Raw genomic sequence first — 21,568 nt, 5'->3', positions numbered from 1 at the left:
CACTGGTCCTACATGAACACAAGACTAAGGACTCCAACCTTGTTCAGAGCCTATGAACTATCTCTATAAGTGTGCTCCACACCTCAGGCCATTACTTTTTATGGTCCATACCATATAAGCCTTCAAGAAAATCAAAACAAAAAAGTAGAAATAAACAGAAGCAGCTTTATTAATACAAATGTATTATAATAACACATTAACAAGAAAATGATAATATAGTTCAACTTTGGGGATAAAAGGAAAAAATGAAAAGTGCCATTGAGAACTAAAGTAAAAAAGTGACAGGGGAACGTAAGTACAGATTGATAGAAAAGCCACACATAAAACACAACTCAAAACCCAAATTACAATCATCATCTCCAGGAGCAAATAAAGGCAATACAGTAAGCTAATATTTATAAGAAGCTATACCAGTGTTGGCCCGCATGTCAATACATAGTAGTGAACAGTTACAAGTCTCAAATGACACTGAACGAGAGTACCCTGGCTCACAGGAGCCAGTAATTGTGGTGAGTGCTGTGGCAGGAGTCAAGTAAAATGCTTGTCACCATTGTCTATGACAGAAGGTTCCGCTGCTCAAACAGTGAGCCAAAGAGCTGCAACAGGAGGCTTTTCCTTCACAGGTCAGACCTTTATTCGTGCAAACAGTGCTTATCAGCCCAAGAATTGAGTATATCCCTGCTTTCTGGGATTGAGGCCCAATCTCTGAGAGGAACAGCGGTTTGTATGCACTTAATGACAACTACTCATATCTAGATTGGAACCAAAATATTTTCATAGCAACAGTTAAATAAGATCTGCCTAGGACCAGAAAATCAAATCGAACAGAGTCAATGAGTGCTTGGGAGGTGGGTTTTCAAAACAACAAAATGTAAAATTCCTCTCTGAACTGAGGTTAAAAGAAGCTATCTTCTAAAACAGCCCATGGCAGGGGCGGTTTCTCAAAGAGTTTTTGGCAGAAAGTTCTTCTCTTAAGCTGTCCAGCAAACCTGTTTCGTAACATTCTCTTTCTTTTGGTTGGTCATAGTGCCTGAACTCTGGGTCTTCAGCTCTTGAGCTCTTCAACTCAAGGCTAGCACTCTACCACTTGAGCCACAGCGCCACTTCCGACTTTTTCTGCTTATGTGGTGCTGAGGAATTGAACCCAGGGCCTCATGCATGCAAGGCAAGCACTCTACCACTGAGCCACCTTCCCGGCCGCAACGTCCTCTTTTTTAAGGGAAGTGTGAGGACACTATCTACACATGTATAGTACACTGTCTGTGTGCATCTTTATGTGAACTTTAAGGCTGGACTTGTGTCTGAAGATTTTCTTACACTATTCACATACAAATAGATGCTCTGAAGTATGTATAACCTCATGCTGAGCAAGTTCTGCATGGCGAAGAAACTGTTGCGTACAGGTGGGGCATTCATAATTTTCTTCTACTGTGTGAAGTTTATGTTTTCTCATACTTGCCCTAAGCAAATTTGTTTTTGTTATACTCCAAACACTTTTAGGGTTTTATTCCATAATATGTTGCTGGTGCATGATAAATTGTGCCTCCTGAGTGAATTGCTTCTTAAATATATTGCACTCATAGGGTCTTTCCTCGAAGTGATTGAGCTGGTGCATATGAAGGTGTGAGCTGTGAAGGAATTCTTTCCTACAGATATGACATTTGTGAGCAGGCTCTGCTACTCCATGAATTAGTATGTGATTATTAAGTTGCTTAGCATGAGCAAAGCACTTTGCACACTGAGGACAATAGTGGGTTTTCCAACTGGGAGCCCTCTGTGTGAGGATCTTTGGGTTGATGGGTCCTTTCTGCTTGGACCTCTATCCTTAGAAGGGACCCTGGTGGGCCATGAGCTCTTCCAGGGACCTTTCATCAAGAACTTCCTGCTGTATATACATATAGATATATGCATATATATGTACATATCTATATGTACATAGACATGTATATATGTGTATATATATATGTTGTTGGTTGTGGGGCTTGAACTCTAGTCCTGGGCGCTGTCCCTCAGCTCTTCAGCTCAAGGCTAGTGCTCTGCCACTTGAGTCACAGAGCTACTTCTGACTTTTTCTGCTTATGTGGTGCTCAGGAATCAAACCCAGAGCCTCATGCATGCAAGGCAAGCACTCTACTTACTGAGCCACTCTACCACTGGGTCCTAGCTGTGGATTCCCACCTAGAGAAACAAACAAAAAATGTTTGCACAGTTTAGGCTTTTCTACACACACACACACATACACACACACACACACACACACACACACACACACACACACACACACACACACACACACACACACACACACACACACACATATTTCATTTTCCCCTCCCAACATCAAAACCTAAAAGAAGAAATAGAAATGGAAGATGTTATCCTAATTCAGCAAATTAGAGACAGTGGAAGAAGAGTTATTATATCCCATGCCCAGAGGGAAAGTGGCATCCTTACCTCTCTTGTTCCTAATGAAAGCTGCATTTTCTCATCTTTCTTCCAAGGCATTGCAGCCAGCTCTCGCCTACTAGTCTTGGAGTCCAACAGGTTCTCCATCCCTGGCATTCCTCCTTTCTTCAGTGAGAAACTAAAATTTGGCTACTGTATTTCAGGTCCTGGGAAACTAGTGACATGGGAAGCAGAAGAGTGAAGAGTTATACCCCATGCATAGATGGGAGGTGGCAACTCCCAGGTGGCATCCTCATCCCTCTTGTCTCTGATGAAAGTTGCATATTCTGCATGTTCTCTGCTTTCTTACAAGGCATTCAGCCACCCTTCACCTATCAGTTTCCTCCCTCACCTACCAGTCTCAGGGGCCATCAGCTCCTCCATCAATAGCTCTCCTCCTTTCTCCAGTGGGAGGCTCCAGTCACTATTGCAGGCTCTGACCATGGGTAAGGGGTGGGGGAAGAGTCTGAGTCACCACCTCAACTGTGTCTCAGAAGTGAGGCTTCCTTTTAGCCTGCATGCCTTTCTGCATCTCTTCATCACTTTGGATTGCTTCAACCAGAAGCTTCTATTAAATTCTCTTTGTGTGTGTGTGTGTGTGTGTGTATGTGCGCGCGCGTGTGTGCACGTGCGCGTATGCATGTAACAGTCCTGACACTTGAACTCAGGGCCTGGGTGCTGTCCCTGAGCATTTTTTTCCTCAAGACTAGTGCTCTATCACTTGAGCTGAAGCTCCATTTCCAGCTTTTTGCCCAGGCGGGCTTCAAACCATGATCCTCAGATCTTAGTCTCCAGAATAGCTAGGATTATAGGCATGAGCCACTTGCACCTGGCTTTTTATTTTAATCTAAAAACCAAAGGAAAATAGAGGGAGGACTCCTTTGTGCTTATTAGCAAGCCATTCTCTAATCTACAGAGAGGTCAATAGTCACTTCTGGGTTTGAAAGCAGAATTTATCTTTTATGAGTATCATGAGGTGAGTATCATGAGGTTTATTCATTTAACAGAGAATAAAAATATGAGGTCAGTATCCCTATTTATTAGTTTATGAAAATCCTCACCACTGAGGAGTCAGACTGGGAAAATTGAAGCGCTAGGACACCTCACACAAAAAAGATGATGCTACCCTGGAATGAAAAATAGGAGGCTCACAGTGCTATGTGTTCAAGATACTATTGCAAAAAATAATTAAACCAAAAAGGGCTAGAGGCATGATTCAAGTGGCAGAGTACTGACCTACACAGCACCAGGCCCCTCAGTACTGCCAATAATAAGAAAAGTTTCTAGACAGGAGTTGGTGGATCACCCCTGTAATCCTAATTACTCAGAAGGCTGATTTGTGGATCATGGTTCAGAACCAGCCTGGGCAGGAAAATTTGTGAAACTCTTATCTCCAATTAACTATGAAAACTCCAGAAGTGGAACTGTGACTCAAGTGACAGAGTGCTAGTCTTAGCAAAAAACCTCAGTCCCTGAGTTCAAGCTCCAGGACAAGCATACACAAGCACAGACATAATTACTCAGCTCTGGGACAGTGCCCAGTCCCTGAGTTCAAGCTTCAGGAGCAGCATATGCATGCACACATGCACATACCACACACACACACACACACACACACACACACACACACACACACACACACGTTTCTATTTAAGATTTTTTTAAGGTGGTTATTGAGTGTTAACATTGTTAAAATGGTATGGACTAGTTAGTTGGCTTCTAATGTTAACCCAAAGAAAATTAAAATATCATAACATATTATCAAGACTTGGGATACTCAGTACTATACTCCATTTTGTATTTTCATGAAAAAAAAATAACCAGTATATTTCTGATTCAGAAATCTGAACCTTGTTTGAAAAGAAATGCTGTTTGGATTCACAGTTATGTTTATTTTTGGCTTTAAAGCCAATAGGATCTGAAGGTAAGGAGGAATATCTCAAATAACCCTGGAGGTCATATATCAAATGGAAACAGACAGAAACATGGGAGAGTGAAAAGTTGCACAGTCTTGGGAAGGGGGTGTCAAGAATATTTTCACAAAGGGAGGTGAGTAACAGAGTGAGCAATGGCAAGAAATGTACCCGTGCTGTTTGCCTCCTTCAGTGTGGATTTGAAGCCCTTAAGGCTGCAGATCTCACTAGACATCACATTAAAAGTTGGCCATATACCTGCTCCTTGGTTGAAAGAGACTTAGAGACCTATTCAGGGTCCAAAAGTAGCCTCCTAGACAGCATCTAGTAGCCATCAGAACAATCTAGTCCCAGAACTGCTTTCTGCCCAGAGCCCCATAATGAGGCCTCAGAGATTTCCTTTAAGTTCCTCTGATCCAACACAGATTTCCAAGGTGCCAAATTTGAATTCAGAAAGTGGTCCAAACCTGTGCTTGACTGTGGGTACTAACCCATGTACCTCTGTCAGGTCTCCCCAAGTGACATTCAGATCCCTAAGATTCATGTGCATATAGCCTCCACTTCTGTGAGAAAAGCCCTATTTATGATACTCCTATTTATTTCCCATAAACCAATCCTCTGCTCACACCCCATGCCAGCTAAAGCCATAACCAGTCCCCCTTCTTGCCTCAGTTTCCATCCTCTACCCTTTTACACTGAGTACATTGAGTAAAACACCATCACTGAAGCTGAATGAATTTTGTAGTTACTGGAAAAGTTTGCATGGATTTGGTATCACTTCTATATGCCAGGGTGGTGAGGAAAGTCATGGCTCAAGTCACAAAGCAATGATCAAAGCATCTACAGAGACCAAGGTTGGCAAAGGGAACAGAAACTAGACATTATTCTAATGTGATAGCATACATGAGGACAATATTTGGAAGGATAAAGCCGTGTATCGGTGGCTCACACCTGTAATCCTAGCTACTCAGGAGGCTGAGATCTGAGGATCTTGGTTCAAAGCCAGCCCGGGCAGGAAATTCATGAGACTCTTATCTCCAATAAACCACTAGAAAACCAGAAGTGGCACTGTGGCTCAAGTGGTAGAGCGCTGGCCTTGAGCTGAAGAGTACAGGGACAGCACACAAGCCCAGAGTTCAAGCCCCACAACCGACCAATATATATATATATATATTTGGAAGGACAATTTGCCATATCTGGTATATTAAAAAATGCTTACATCCACAAGACAATTAAGGTCATTTTTAGAAATTTTTCCTATAGGTGCACACCATAAGACAATTCACATTGTGTTTTACAGTTTAGTGCCATCAACATTTAATGTTGTTGAGATCAGCATGTCTGTGGGCCCACTTCAGTGAGGATGGGCTTTTATGCTCCAAGACTGCCTACCCAGTGCATGTTTTAATATAAGCTACCTGCGAATGTTTATATATATATATATATATATATATATATATATATATATATATATATGTATGTATATGAGCTTAACATGTCTTATTTATACTGCTAACAGCAGATTGAGACTCTAACACTTAAAAGGTACATGCTGCTGGGCATCACTGGCTCATACCTGTAATCCTAAACTACTCAGGAGGCTGAGATCTGAGGATCACAGTTTGAAGCCAGCCTGGGCAGGAAATTCTGTGAGACTCAACTTCAATTAAGTATCATGAAGCCAGAAATGGGCTATAACTCAAAGTGGTAGAACACTAGCCTTGAGCACAAAAGCTCAGGGACAGTGCCCAGGCCCCAAGTTGAAGCACCAAGACCAGCACAAACACACAAAAAAGGTGCCATCAATTACCATACTGTTCATGTCCAATTATATGACAATTAGTGCCCTCCATCAGATTTTGAGGCATTTAGAACTTTCTTGCTTTGTATCCTCTTTAATGGATTATTGAGAGAAGTATCTAGAGGATTCCATCTCCTATTGGGGGTTTCTCCAAATAATTTTCCTATTCAAAGCTTCCTGAGAAGAGCCAATATCTTAACCAATTCTCCATGCCAATTGATACAAAGTGCATCAGTCCTTGCTTATGTTCACAGAGCAATTTCATTCTTTGTCTTTCTCCTCCAAATTCACCTTCTGCATCTACTCCTCTACCACTTCCAACTTTCCAAACTCTTAAAAAATTTGAGTAGTCCATTTCTACTTGGGATTGACATTTCATGCCAAACAGAAACCCCTGAGAGCTCTTTTTATTTAACCATAAAATTTTGTAATGCAAAATACAGAAAACCTTGGGCTTTCCATTGTGGAGAATTGTATATAAAGTGGTAAGGCAACCAATGATAGTCTGAAAATAATAATTTTAATTATAATATTAAAATAATAATTAAGATAGTAATCATTTCAATGATAACATTATATAATATTTTATAATAACATTTTACAATATATAATATAGTATGTAATGTATAATATATAATATAATAATATGTTATAAAATTTAATATATATTATATACATTGTAATAATATAATATAATATGAGCTAACAATATTATAGTGTTATATTATAATATATTATTATCATAACTATTTGTAATAATAAGAACACTTAAATCCAGAGTGAAGTGATTTGTAAAATTTAAATGAAGGGTTTGATGGACTGCAGGCAATGCCTCTAACCATATTTTTTTTCCTTATTTTCAAGAACAACTAGCTGGAATGAGCTCTCTCCCATTCATTCATTGAGATTTTACCTCCTCCAGAAAGTCCCTCAGAGCTCTTGAGCTCTCCAAAAACCAAAAAGAAGGCAGAAAGTAAATCCTTGTCTTACCAGGATCCAGAATGGGCTGCCCTTGGCCAGCAGCACCATAGTCCATCTCCTGTGGCCCTGGCTGTGGGATCCAGGCCTCTGGCACTGGGGGATCCTGGACAGTTCCCATTACCTGGAGTACAGGTGATTCTAGGTGCATGTTTGGTGGTGTGGGTACTGTTCCCATTGGCATCGGTTCTTCCTCGAGTATATCCTGCATGTTGACCTGTGGGAAAGGCCAGAACTCATCATTCTGAAGTCTAAACTAACTGGAAGCAAAGTTAATGTCACTTCACTCTAAGCTGATGTCCATGAGGAGGACAATGAGCCACACGTGTCAGTTTTCCAGTGGTCATAGAAAACAATACATAAGAATAAACTGGTGTACTAATATACTTATTCCAAAATACGCAGACAAGCAGCATGTTCACATGTGATCCATACAATTACTAGAGAGCTATTCCACCTGCTTCTTTCGTTCTTCATATAGGGGACGTGAAACTCACAGCAGACTTCAAGCTGCACTGGCCACATTTCATGTGCTCAGGAGCCAGCAGCGGCTGATGGTCTGTTCTGGACAGGACATGTTCAGGCCCTCAAAGATAAAATCTCATTTACTGAACAAAACCAACAGGACAGAAAAAAAGGAAGAGAACCACACATGCACTCATGCTACCTTAAGGAGGCAGGATGCTGGGAACGCCTCCTGTCCCGGCTGCCACCTTCCATGACCAACCACAACAGCTCTAGACCAGCGCTCCCCGCACCCACCTCAGCTGAAAACACCTGTTCCCTCATTGCATTTCAGCTGTGTGTTCAGCCATGGCCTATGTAAACAGAGGCTTTATGTCGTGAGCAGAGGGCACAGCCCTTCCCATATGGGCTCTTCTGGATATGGCAGCAGGTATTGACATGGGAATCTAAGGGTCAGAGATGGCAGCGTCTCTCACAAAGTTGTGTAGTTCCAGGACCCACCAAATGAGGACTTCCCCTCAAACTTTGACATATGAAAAAGGGACATACCAAGAAGCATATTGTGTAGAGGAATTAGAACATATTTTGTACATTTTAGTATTACATGGATTTCACAAGAATGCTCCCCTGTCCAAATCAAAGGAAGAACATTTTACTTATTGGTCCTTTTTTTGTGTGTGTTAGTTTGTGTGTCTCTGAGCTTTTTTGCCCAAAGCTAGTGCTCTACCACTTTGAAACACAGCTCCTGTTTTCTGGTGGTTAATTGGAGATAAGAGCCTCACAGACTTTTCTTCCCGGGCTGGATTTGAACCACGATCCTCAGATCTCAGCCTCCTTAGTAGATAGGATTACAGGCGTGAGCCACCACCTGGCTTATTGTTCCTTTTTTCTTTTCTTTTTTTTTTTTTTTTTTACTAAGATTTGTTTAACACTTTGAGATATCATATGGTAAGCAGCAACACTGCTCCTAGCACCTGAGCCCTGATCTGAATTCGTGGCTGATCCATCATAGTGACTCTAAGCAGATATGCAGTCACATGAACACTTCTTAAAGCAGCATGGATGAGGCAGACCTCAAAAGTGCTTATGTAAAAATGAATATGAGATTGGAATGCACTATTTTCACAAGCTTTATGTCCTTTCTGGGCTGTACTCAAGGAAGGGTGAGCAAGCTGTTTGTGCAAAGGGCCAAATAGTACTTATTTTTGAACCAGAGAGTCATTTATCCTGGCATCTTTTTTGCTTCTTCCTATATATTTTTTTACACAAGGCTTTAATATGGTAAAAACTATTATGAACTCAAAAGGCACATACACACAAGCCATTAATGAAGGTGGCTCACAGGTCATGGAGAAATGTTATTGATGATTTTGTTTGATGTATGTAGATCAGTTATGCTCTCTGGAAATTCCATTTAATGATAAGAGAGGGAAGGAGGTTGGAGCCCAAGTGATAGATCATCAGCCTTGAGAAAAAATGCCAAACAAGAGTACAAGGCTCAGCGTTCAAGCCCCAGTCCAGGTAGGAAAAAAAAAACTTGAACAGGGCATTGCAGGAGATATTACAGGGTCTTATACGATTGAGAGTCACTGACCCACATGCTGATTCCAGCAGAAGAGAAAAATGGAAGGACAATGGAGAAGTCTGGGGTTGTGCAATGTGCTAGACAGAAAATATTTGTTTTAGACCCATCTGCTTCTGGCCCTGTTTTGGTTTAAAAACCAATACCCCAATCCTTTCTTACCTGGAAGTGTGATCCCTTATATTGTCTCTGTAAGCCTTCTATCAGATCAAAAGGCTTTCTTTGTTTCGTGGTCCACAAGCCCTCCCCTGGCTTTCCATGTCACTTCGCAAAATACTTAGGAATTGCTCCAACACAAGTGTCTCCAGGATTTGTTTCTTGGAAGATTTCTTTGGCTTTCAGCCATTCAGAGCAAGGCTGCCAGAGTTTTCTGAAAGTTGTTCGAGGCCCAGCTGCTGTTGAATACTGCAACTGCCTGAAAATATACTGGGCAATTTCAGTCCTTGTGTCATGCTCCTGCATTATAGGATCCTTTATGCACAGGAAGGGGGCCAAGGCAGCATAGACTGTGGGTGTATTTCCATTGCACCTGCAGTTTATCTGGGGTCTGAGGTCTCAGATCCAAAAAGGTTTCTTTCTGAATTCCATATGGCCGAGCCACCTACAGCAGAGAACAGGAAACCATAAGAGAAGAGGCACAGCAGTGGTTACAAGTAGGCATGTTCAAATTCTAGGTCTTTTTACAGAAAGGTATTAAACTTGGGGATTTACATATCCCAGCATTCAGCAAAAAAAAAAAAATCCCTCCTTGCAGAAGAAAGGACTAGTCTAGCAGTGACAGCTCATGCCTATAATCTTAGCTGCTCAGGAGGATGAAACTTAAGGACAATGATCAGCATGCTCAAGAAAAGTCTGTGAGACTCTTTATCTCCAATAACATACTCCCAAACAGCTGGATGTGGTAGAGTGTTAGCTTTGAGCTAAAAAGCTCAGGAACACTTCCTGGCCGAGAATTCAAGCCCCAGGACTGGCAATAGAAATAAAAAGACTGAACTTTCTGGTCACTATTCCTTTTGAGGGTGCTTCTATTTCCTCATCACCCCCTAATTCACTTAGGTTTCAGGTTGGGGGCATTGGGCCATGTGTCACCCATAAGTATACTTCAGACTCATATCTGAAACCTGCTCCCCAAGCCTGAAAGTTTTCCATTAATTCTACCAGAGAAGTGGTACAGTATAGGTTCCACCAGTGCTATGCCAGAGGTAACCACACTAGCCTTAGCGAAGCTCCTCCCTCTAAGAGGGTACAAGGGATGCCGGGAAGTTCAGTGGAGGACATAGTCCTGACAGGAATATCGCACACCTGCCCACATGTCTTACCCCAACATGACAGCCTTCTCCCCCTTACGGCAGTTTCTGGAGCCTCCCCAGAGCCTGTGAATGTGGTGGTCTCACAGAGATGCAGAAATATCACCTGCAGGAGGACTTCCCTACTCCATTTGCCTCCTCAGAGACCGACATCGTTAGTGCCGAGGTCCTGAAGGGAGGTGGCCAGTTGTAAAGAACCAGGTCTAAAAAAGGTGATTCCTGCCAGGCGCGAGTGACTTGCACCTGTAATTCTAGCTACTCAGAAAGCTGAGGTCTGAGGATCATGATTCAAAGCCAGCCGTGTATGAAAGTCCCTGAGACTCTTATCTCCACAAAAGTACCAAAAAATTCCGAAGTGGAACGGCGCTGGTGGCTCACACCTATAATCCTAGCTACTCAGGAGACTGAGATTTGCGGATTGTGGTTCAAAGTTAGCCCGGGGAGAAAAATCCCCATGAAACTCTTATCGCCAATTAAATGATTTAAAATACAGAACTGGGGTCTGGGAAGGTAGTTCAGTGGTAGGGTGCTTGCCTTGTATGCATGAGGTCCTGGGTTCAATTCTTCAGCACCACATAAGCAAAAAAAGCCGGAAGTGGCGCTGTGGCTCAAGTGGTAGAGCGCTAGCCTTAAGCTGAAGAGCTGAGGGACAGCGCCCAGGCCCAGAGTTCAGGCCCCACGACTGACAAAAAAAGAAGCGGTGCTGTGGTTCAGGTGTTAAGAGTGCCATCCTTGAGCACAAAGAGGCTCAAGGACAGCACCCAGGCCCTGAGTTCAAGCCCCACAACTGACCAAAAAAAAAAAAAGAAAGCCAGAAGTAGAGCTGTGGCTCAAGTTGTAGAGCGCTATCTTTGAGCAAAAGCAGCTCAGGGATAGCACTCAGTCCGAGTTCAAAGCTCAGGACTAGCGCGCGTGCGCGCGCGCGCGCGCACACACACACACACACACACACACACACACACACACACACACACACACAAATTCGGGTTTTAAAAAGGCAATCACTAGGGACTCAAGACCAGGGAGTGTTATTCTAGCTACTGCCGAGGCTGAGATCAAAGCATTGCAGTTCAAACCCAGCTCACGCACGATAACCTTTGGGAGACTATTCAATAAACTACAAAAAATTAAATTAAAAAAGGAAAAAGAAAAGAAAACAATATAAGAGGCAGAAGTGGAGCTCCACAGGTAGAACACCAAACTTCTGAGGGGAAAAATAATTTCAGGGTTAGCACCCAGGCCTTGAGTTCAAGGTTCAGGATCGGTGTGCATGCGCACATGCATACACAAGCACACGACCCCAGACCCTATCCCGCCTTGCTGCAAGAAGCCATGCCGTCCCTTCACCCACCTCGACGAGCCAAAGTCCTGGGGCACTAATGACCCCTATCTTTTTATCCAAGGGGACAGATTGTTCAAGGGTCCCATGCTGTTTCAGAAATCAGGGTCTTGTGAGGTCTGGAAGCGACAATGTCTCTAGTGCAAGAGCACCAGAAAGGCGTTTGAGTGCCACTGAGCGCTCTGGCTGTTGTGGTCACTGGGGGCGGGCTTCTGGCACCTCTGGGCGGCTAGACCAAAACTTTCTGAGCATTCCCGCAAAACCTTACGCCCACCCGTGAACAAGAACAGGTGCATTTATTTTATTTCACAGTCTGCCCCCTCCAGGATGCACTCCTTCATGTCCCAGTTACCGAGGGCCTGTGGGGCATCGGTGCAAGTGGGAGCCCTCCATCCCCAACCACACCCTGTCCATTCTAGAGTAGGGGTGCAGGTGGTGGAGATCCCTTCTCAGGCTTAGGCAATGGGAAGCATGTGCGGTTTCAGCACCAAACTACAAATACAAGCTCAGTTTAATAGAAGTAAGAAATGGCCTCCCCAGAATAGTTAACAGGTAATATAGTAAAGGAGATATTAGGGCTAAAATAAAAATGTTTGGGTCACCCACTGTTTTAAGCGTCAGGCCCTTATGTTCATTTCAACAACGTTTTCCTTAATCCCAATGAAAGACGACATGAATATTGCTGACAGTAAAACTGCCTGGGCTGTTGGAATAAAACCGATATCCAAATCTCAACTCTTCTTTAAAAAACAAAAACAAAAACAAACCTGTGAACCATACCCTTTTGGGAAAGACCAAATTCACCCTCAAATTAGGATGTTTCTTTTTATTCAGAAACAGCAAAAGTCATTCCGTGTGAAAGGGAACAACAGATCAATGTGCAACCAGATTATTTTATTTTATTTATTCATTTTTATTTTATTTTTATTTTTATTTTATTTATTATTTTATCATTTTCTTTTATTTTTTCTGAGACCAGGACTTAAACTGGGTGTCTGACACTTACACTCATTGGCTGGCACTCTAGCACCTCAGCCACACCTCCAACCCCACATAAAATCTTTTGCTACATAACTTCTGTGTGTTCGTGCAAGTTCCTCCCCTCCTTGAACCAAGAAGAGTTTTGAGTGTGAGTCGATGCTGGCCGAACTCTTGAGGACTCAAAGATCCCTCCCTCACAGAAGACACTCAAGATGGCAAGGATCTCTTCTAGCCCCTCCCCTGTGCCCCTTCTGAATATTACACCCTCTTCACACCCTGACCTTCCAAGACCCAGTGGCACAAGTGAGAAGAGCCGTTTTGATGCCTGCAGGACCGCAGCCTTGTATGCCCATCATTAGTGTCTTCCCTTGTCTAGAAGTATATTAAAGCCTGGCTTAGAAGCCTGATCATGGTGGTGTCACCATCGGCTTGCGTGACTTTCATACCTTCCCCTCTGGGATCTTCAGTCAGAGTTGGACTCTTGCCCTCTTCCCCACTTCCTACGACTGGGACCAGAGGTTGCTCCGTGGTGCCACATAACTAGAGACACGCTCTCCCTCCCCTTTCCAGGAGTCAAAGATACCTCTCATTCATAAGAGTTTGCACCTGTCTTTTCAGTCCCCGCCCAGCAACTGATCAGTGGGTTAATTATTCTTACTTTAAGAAAGGGAAATTCTCGGTGCCTGTGGCTCACTCCTGTAATCCTAGCTACTCAGGAGGCTGAGACCTGAGGATCATAGTTCAAAGCCAGCCCCAGCATGAACATCCAGGACACTCTTATCTCCAAAGAACCATCAGAAAACTGGAAGGGGCGCTGTGGCTCAAGTGGTACAGTGCTTGCCTTGAGATGTAAGAACTCAGGGACAGCGCCCATGCCTTGAGTTCAAGCTCCATGACCAAAAAAAGAAAAAAGAAAAAAAAGAGAAGGCCTTTAGGTGCCTGTGGCTCAAGCCTAGCTACTTGGGAGATTGACATTTTATGATTGTGGTTCAAAGCCAGTCCAGGCAGATAAGACCTTGAGACTCTTTCCTTCAATTAACACTGAAAAAGTTGACAATGGAGGAGCGCTCAAGTTCTGGCAGCACACAGACACACACACACACAGACACAGACACACACACACACACACACACACACACACACACACACACACACACACACACACACACACACACACACACACGGATTTAAAGTCTCAACCCAGAAGGGATTGTGAATAAAATCATCGAGAAAGATAAAGTTCCAAGTTTTTGGAGTAAAGTGCTCTATCCTTTTTTTTTTCAGCCATATACAATAGATTTCATTCTATCTGCCCCTCTATGGCAGTTACCACTGAGGCCCATCACATTCTGCTTTGCACATATGTACCACCTTTGTGGAGAAGTTTCTTGGGTTGAGAGATGGTTTTGTTTTTAACTGCATTTCTCCTACTGTAACAATAGTACCTGGAGTGACGAGAATCACATGGACTCAGAGCATGTGCAGATCTGTTCCTAAGCCAGAGGCCAAGGGGTAAATCAGAAATTCAGCCCAATGGTCCCCCACTTCCACCCAATGCTCACAGAGTGGATCCTGACCCAGTGTGACCCAGGTAGAAACCAGGGGTCCTGCACAAACATGAGTAGATATACTGATGATGTATAAGGGGTAAGCAAAGCACTTAGGCACTGAAGAAGAATCTTGCACTTTGAGTCTTTGGGCTCTAAAGCTGCTGGGCATGTGTCCTTTAGTGAGCCTTAGCATAGGAGAAGGGCTGGAACGCCACTTCCTTTGCCCTTGATGAGTCATGAGGCTCCTGGATCTATTACTCTCCTCCTTTCTACTGAGGAAAGGCCTACTTGCTGTCTCCTGCCACGTTTGAGCTCAGTTAGCTCAGGGAGACAAACCTTTCAACACTGCTTATCTATAAGCCTCTAAAAGGCTCCAGGTTTATGATTTATCTGCTTGGCTTGGCTTCCTGAAGACATTGTTAGGAAACTGTCCTGTTCTTCAGGCCTCTGGTTGGCATCAGTGGGGACTGGGTGTGATCTCATCTTTTGTTAATGCTGAATTCAAGAACTAACACTAGGAGTTTGGGCCACTTATAGGAGGACTGCTATGGTCTCAATGCTTTTCCATTCCCCACCCCCATCATCATTAAGGGGTGATCTGATAATGGCATAGACTCAAGGCTTTTGCCATCAACTTGTGTTTTTCAGTGTTAGACTGAGTAAATAACCCAGGGACAATAGATAGTGTTTCCTCTAGGGATGTTGGTCAAGCAAATTGGCCTCAGGTGGGTCTGTGATAAGCAGAGACGTGCTGCTGTCCAAGCAGAGATGACATGTCTGGGCAGACTCAGAGTCTGTGCTTCCTCCCAACCTCTCCCACTTCACCAAGAAAATCATGTCATTTCCTCCTCTGGGCAGTGTTCACTTTGCACCTGAAGTCCTTTCCACAACAGTCCCCTTCCTGCTCTCCCCAGTCTTGCTAATATCTTTGTCTTCTGTGTCCCCTCTGTTTAAACCAGAGGACAGGGTTGCTGTGTCTTTAAGGGTCATATACGTTGTTTCATTTGTGAGTGATTCTTTCTTATATGTATTGCAGTGTGAAAATATGACACCTTTTTAACACAATCACCTCACAGATATCAATGTTACTTCCACTTTTGCCAACTACAAAGAAAACCACTATCATTTCTTTTCCTTCATTCTTTCTTCTTTCTTTCATTCCCTTTTCTTTTTTTTTCTGGGGATTGAATGTACAAGCAATAACTTAAAGGTACTTTTGTTGGGTCTATGATTTCGAAAAGCTGGGCATTCAATGCTCTTTGATCTGAGAATACATTAAATCTCCTTGGGGTCCAGGAGAATAGGATTCACTGACTAGCATCTTGTGACAAAAGGCAAACTGCCCCCCAGACAGTCTATGCCTTCTTACCATCTTGAAGCAAGCATCCAAAAGCAACAGACCACCTGCCAGGCCTCCAGAAACAAAGATTCAAGTCGTGGTCAACAAGACCAAACCTGTGACTTGGAACTGTATTAACCATACATACCTCCTTCCTTATATCCTGAAACCAATTCTTCCTATTTAACCTGAAGCCAATGTCTGTACCCCTAAAGACAGCTAAAGATATACAGAAGTCCTGTCTTATAGACACGAAATGTAATAAACCTTTCTCTGCCATTTGCCATGTCATTTTTGTGTGTGTGCCAGTCCTTGGGCCTGAACTCAGGGCTTGAGCAATGTTCTTGAGCTTTTCTTGCTCAAGTCTAGCACTTTACCACTTGAGCCACAGCTATACTTCTGGCTTTTTGCAGGTTAATTGGAGATAAGAGTGCTGTCTTTCTTGCCTAGGCCAACTTCAAACCACAGTCCTCACATCTCAGGCTCCTGAGTGGCTAGGATTAAAGGCATGAACCTATAGGTTTGTGTGTATGTGTTCCTAATTGAAACAAAGAGAGCCTAATAATGATATGGTAGTATAATGTTACCTGTCAGTATCTCAGAAGACCCCTCAGAATAGACAGTGGCTCAGCCCCCAAGCCATTTTCCTAAGATATTCCTACTGGTATCCTCAGATGAGAAAGGAGGAGCCATATTTTCCTACCCCAAACCTCTTATTGGCCATTTTAGGCTGCGTGACTACTGGCAGCCTACTCATTGGCCCTCTGGAGGAAAGGCGGGCTCAGTACCAGCCTCTGAGGAGGTGGAGCTTAGAAGGTAGCTGCTAGCTCCTGTGTGGTGCAGAGTCCTGTCAATCATGAGTTGCTGGGTCGACGTCACACTGGCAGAATGCTGTGACATCAGGGCCACCAGACAGAGCGGGTCTCGTGCACGGAACTTGCGTAGGCAGGTAGTGACAGAACCACGATCAGGCTTCTCAACCGTTTAAATTTGTTTCGGAGGAGAGCGATCACTAACAAGGGGCAGAAGGGGCTGCTGTAAGGTATTCCTCCCCATGTTTCCATCTCCTAACAGTACTCTTCACTCCTGCCCTGGAAGCACGCGAGATTCGGGGTGTCGAGGATGTGGGAGGCGAGATTGCACGGGAGATCAGGGGCTGTTGAGAGTGACCGAGGGGAGATCACTAGGGGAGATCGCTGTCATCTTGAGTGTCCGTTATGGAGGAGAGGGGTCTCTGAGTTCTTAAAGTCTAGCTGGCATCAATTCATGCTCCAAGCTCTTTTCTTGATTCAAGGCAAGGAGTAACTTGCTCCCGACACAAGTTGTGTCTCAAAAGTTCTGTGGTGTTGCACGTTGACCTCCCCCCCAACCCCCCCCCCCCCACATACCCATCCCACGATGCCATTTTCTAGTTACGAGATAAGCAAAACAGCCTCATCTGGGGCGAATTGTAGTCTTTTCTAAAAGTGTATGGTTGGGGCTTTATTTTAAAGAAAAGTTAGGTATTTAAAACTTTTTATTCCGTTAGTCTTGCCTCTCGGGGAATTCTTTAGTCAGCACTTTTTGTACTGTCTTTCATTAGCTATAAGATAATGATTGATGTAATGGCTATAGTGCTGATTGCTAAAAACAGTCACCAGTCTCAAAGTGCCACAGAGCATTAATTTGTGTTTCAGTATCATATTCCCTGTTAAAGATCCCAACTCTGGGAGCGATGTTCCTTCTTTTAAACTGAAGTTGTATAGTCTAAGCCTGAGAAGGGATCCTCTACACCTGCACCTATACTCTAGAATGGATAGGGTGAGATTGGGGGTGGCGGACTCCTACTCACAGAGGTTAGCAGAGACTCACAAGCCTTTGGTAACTACTGAGGAGTGCGTCCGGGATGATCAAACTGATATGTAACACAGGTTTGCCTGCTCTGCTTTCCCAGAAAGGGTGAAAGGATTTATTTATTTATTTTGCTAGTCCTGCGGCTTGAACTCAGGGCCTGGACGCTGTCCCTGAGCTGCTTTTGCTCAAGGTTAGCACTCTACCACTGAAATTACAGTGTCACTTCCGGCTTTTTCTGTTTATGTGGTGCTGGGGAATCGAACCGGGAGCTTCAGGCATGCTAGGCAAGCACTCTACCACTAAGCCACTTCCCAGCCGGGCTATAGGTTTGAAGGAGTGCTGTGGTAGTTCCTGTCTCGCCCGCCAGAGGTGCCAGAAGCCCGCCAAAAGCGTCCAGAAGAGCCCAAGCGCTTGGTGGCGCTCACGCGGCTTTCCTGGCACCTTCTGCTGGCGACGTCGATGAACGCTTTCCGGCCTTACCAGACCCTAATTTCTGAAGCAGGTGGGACCGTGGAAAACATCTCTGTACTGGGTAAAGAAGTAGGAGTCGTTGGCACCGGAGCTTGTGGAGGCCCGGGACGCCGGTTGAATGAGGTGGGTTATGAGTTCCCTTCCCACAAGGCCGGGAGGACGTGGCACCTTGCAGCCAGAGGCCGGAAAGACCTACAGATCAAATTATCTGACATCTCAGACCTAACAGAAGCAGAGGCAGCTCTCTTTTGATGTCCTGAGTAGTGGGTTAAGGACCGCCTTTTTTAGACCTGGGAATTGACTATGTCGGTCTCTGAGGAGGCAAATGGAGTAGGGAAGTCCTCCTGCAGGTGATATTTCTGCATCTCTGTGAGACCACCACATTCACAGGCTCTGGGGAGGCTCCAGAAACTGCCGTAAGGGGGAGAAGGCTGTCATGTTGGGGTAAGACATGTGGGCAGGTGTGCGATATTCCTGTCAGGACTATGTCCTCCATTGAACTTCCCGGCATCCCTTGTACCCTCTTAGAGGGAGGAGCTTCGCTAAGGCTAGTGTGGTTACCTCTGGCATAGCACTGGTGGAACCTATACTGTACCACTTCTCTGGTAGAATTAGTGGAAAACTTTCAGGCTTGGGTGGTTGCCACCTATGAGTCAGAAGAACTTTTCTTAAATGCCACTTATGGGGCTTGAAATCAGGGCCTTGAGCACTGTTTCTCAGCATTTTTCCCTCCAGGACAGCAACCAGAAATTACAGTACTTCTCATGCATGGACCCTTTGTTTGCTGAATGCCAAGATACCTAAATCCCCAGGCTCAATACCCTTCTCTAAAAAACCTCTGGAATTTGAATATGCCTACTTGTCACCACTGCTGTGCCTCTTCTCTCATGGTTTCCTGTTCTCTGCTGTAGGTGGCTCGCCCCATTGATTTCAGAGAGAACACTCTTGGATCTGAGACCTCAGACCCCAGATAAGCAGCAGGTGCAATGGAAATGCCCATGGATTATGCCCCCATGGACTCCTTCTCAAACAGAGGGTTTTCCGTGCTACAGGATAATGAGCGAGGCAGTGAAGTCTCCCGCCAGCTCTTCAGGCAGTTGCAGTACACAGCAGCAGCTGGCCCCCGCGAAACTTTCAGGAAACTGTGGGAGCTCTGCTGTGAATGGCTGAAGCCAAAGATGCATTCTATCGAACAAATCCTGGAGATGCTTGTATTGGAGCAATTCCTAAGTATTCTGCCTCCTGACATTGAGACCCGGGTGAGAGCTCATGGCCCACAGACCAAAGAAAGACTTTTTTCCCTGATAGAACACATACAGAGGAAATATGACAAGTCAGAATTCCAGGTGAGATATGTTTGCGGGTATTTGTTTGTAAACCAAAATAGGTACAGAGGCAGCCGGGTCTAGAACAGATATGTTGTGTCTGGGACATTCCACAGCCCCAAACTCCCACTGTCCTTTTGTTTTCCATTGTCTCTCTTCTGTTGGAATGAGCATGTGCATCAGTGGCTCTCAACCATATCCAACCCTGTCTCCTCTATATTACACACATATTATAATATGCCTTCTACTTTTAGTAGAAGAAATTCACAGTGTAATTTATCTTCTTACATCAAATAAAAGCATTACTATATCCCTTTATGTTTGGCAGGCCAGCTCCAATGCCTATATGTGCCTTATGAATTTGTACTAGTTTTTACCTCACTAAAGATTTGGGTAAAAAAAAGTCTTAGAAGAAGCAAAAGAGATGCCAGTGTAAATGACCCTCTGGTTCAAAAATAGTTACTATTTGGCCCTTTGCACAAACAGCTTGTCCACCCTTCCCTGAGTATAGCCCAGAAAGGACATAAAGCTTGTGAAAACAGCATATTTCAATCTTATATGCATTTCTGCATAAACATGGTCTGCCTCTATCAGTGGCTCCATGAAGTGTTCAGTGCCTGCATGTCTGCTTGGAGTTATGATGGGCCAGCCAAAATTCAGATCAGGGCTCAGGTGCTATGAGTAGAATTGCCACTTATCATATGATTTCTCAAGATGGCAAACAAGTCTTACTATAAAGGACCAATAAGTAAAATGTTCGTCCTTTAATTTGGACAGGAGAACATTCCTGGGAAACATGTAATACTAAAATGTACAAAATGTGTTCTAACTCCTCTACACAATGTGCTTCTTGGTATGTCCCTTTTTCCTATGTCAAAGTTTGAGGGGGAGTCCTCATTTGGTGGGTCCTGGAACTACACAACTTTGTGAGAGACGCTGCCATCTCTGACCCTTAGATTCCCATGTCAATACCTGCTGCCATATCCAGAAGAGCCCATATGGGAAGGGCTGTGCCCTCTGCTCACGACATAAAGCCTCTGTTTACATAGGCCATGGCTGAACACACAGCTGAAATGCAATGAGGGAACCGGTGTTTTCAGCTGAGGTGGGTGCGGGGAGCGCTGGTCTAGAGCTGTTGTGGTTGGTCATGGAAGGTGGCAGCCGGGACAGGAGGCGTTCCCAGCATCCTGCCTCCTTAAGGTAGCATGAGTGCATGTGTGGTTCTCTTCCTTTTTTTCTGTCCTGTTGGTTTTGTTCAGTAAATGAGATTTTATCTTTGAGGGCCTGAACATGTCCTGTCCAGAACAGACCATCAGCCGCTGCTGGCTCCTGAGCACATGAAATGTGGCCAGTGCAGCTTGAAGTCTGCTGTGAGTTTCACGTCCCCTATATGAAGAACGAAAGAAGCAGGTGGAATAGCTCTCTAGTAATTGTATGGATCACATGTGAACATGCTGCTTGTCTGCATATTTTGGAATAACTATGACATGCTGTTACAATTGATCTCACCCATATCTTCTTATGCATGATTTCCTGTGACCACTAAAAAATGGATATGTATGGTCTTGGTACTGCTGCTAAACAAAAGCTTATTTCGAGTAACAAAAATTTGTCCTTGCTTCCATTGGGTGTATACTTTGGAGTGATGAGTTCTGGCTTTTTCTCTAGATCGATTTTGATGACATTATCCTTCAAGAGTTTCTGCCCTTGGAAACGGAACTCATGCCGCCAAACTTTCACCCAGAGTCACCTGCACTCCAGGCAAAGGGAACTCACCAGGATTCCCCAGTGCCAGAAGCCTGGAAGCCACAGGCAGGGCCACAGGAGCTGAACTACAGTGTTGGCGCTGAATGCCAGCCCTTTGTGAATCCTGGTAAGGCGAGGGTTTCTTTCTGCCATTGTTCCCCTGACAGCTCTGGGAGATTTTCATTAGGTAGAAACTATGAACTTGCCAGTGGAAATTCACCACCTGGAAAAACAATATGAGGGTGTGGGGGAAGGCCAGAAAGAAAGGAGAGAGGTAGCACAAGGTGGAGGAAGGAGGAATAATTCTCTCCTGGCACAGTAGAACAGGAAAATGTCCTTTGCATAGAATGGCATTGGGAACGGTTATTGTCTCTACTCTGGGTGATTTTGCACAATAACATTATTAATTAAAATCGTGAGTGGGAATCTGGGTGCCAAAGGCTCACTATCTAATCCTAGCTACTCAGGAAGCTGAGATCTGAGGATTGTGGTT

At 44.2% G+C, this 21,568-nt stretch overlaps 1 protein-coding gene across 2 annotated transcripts in view; it reads left to right on the top strand.

The window, feature by feature from the left end:
* The window catches only part of Znf75d (zinc finger protein 75D), a 49,610-nt gene that overhangs the window by 23,976 nt on the left and 4,066 nt on the right, over window positions 1-21,568 (top strand). The window contains exons 1-3 of one of the 2 annotated variants that reach the window (XM_070039675.1): window positions 7,074-7,272; window positions 18,916-19,350; window positions 20,998-21,202. In XM_070039675.1, the coding sequence (XP_069895776.1) occupies window positions 18,991-19,350; window positions 20,998-21,202 (565 nt within the window). In that variant the 5' untranslated portion in view covers window positions 7,074-7,272; window positions 18,916-18,990. Of the gene's footprint in view, window positions 1-7,073; window positions 7,273-18,915; window positions 19,351-20,997; window positions 21,203-21,568 lie in introns of those variants that run through there. The other variant, XM_070039674.1, reaches the window with a different exon arrangement.

The sequence above is a fragment of the Dipodomys merriami genome, unplaced genomic scaffold, assembly GCF_024711535.1.
Source record: "Dipodomys merriami isolate MVZ:Mamm:240054 unplaced genomic scaffold, mDipMer1.0.p SCAF_3, whole genome shotgun sequence".
Classification (NCBI taxonomy): domain Eukaryota; kingdom Metazoa; phylum Chordata; class Mammalia; order Rodentia; family Heteromyidae; genus Dipodomys; species Dipodomys merriami.
Note: the sequence above shows the minus strand (reverse complement) of the source record. Positions and strands in the feature narration are given on the sequence as shown.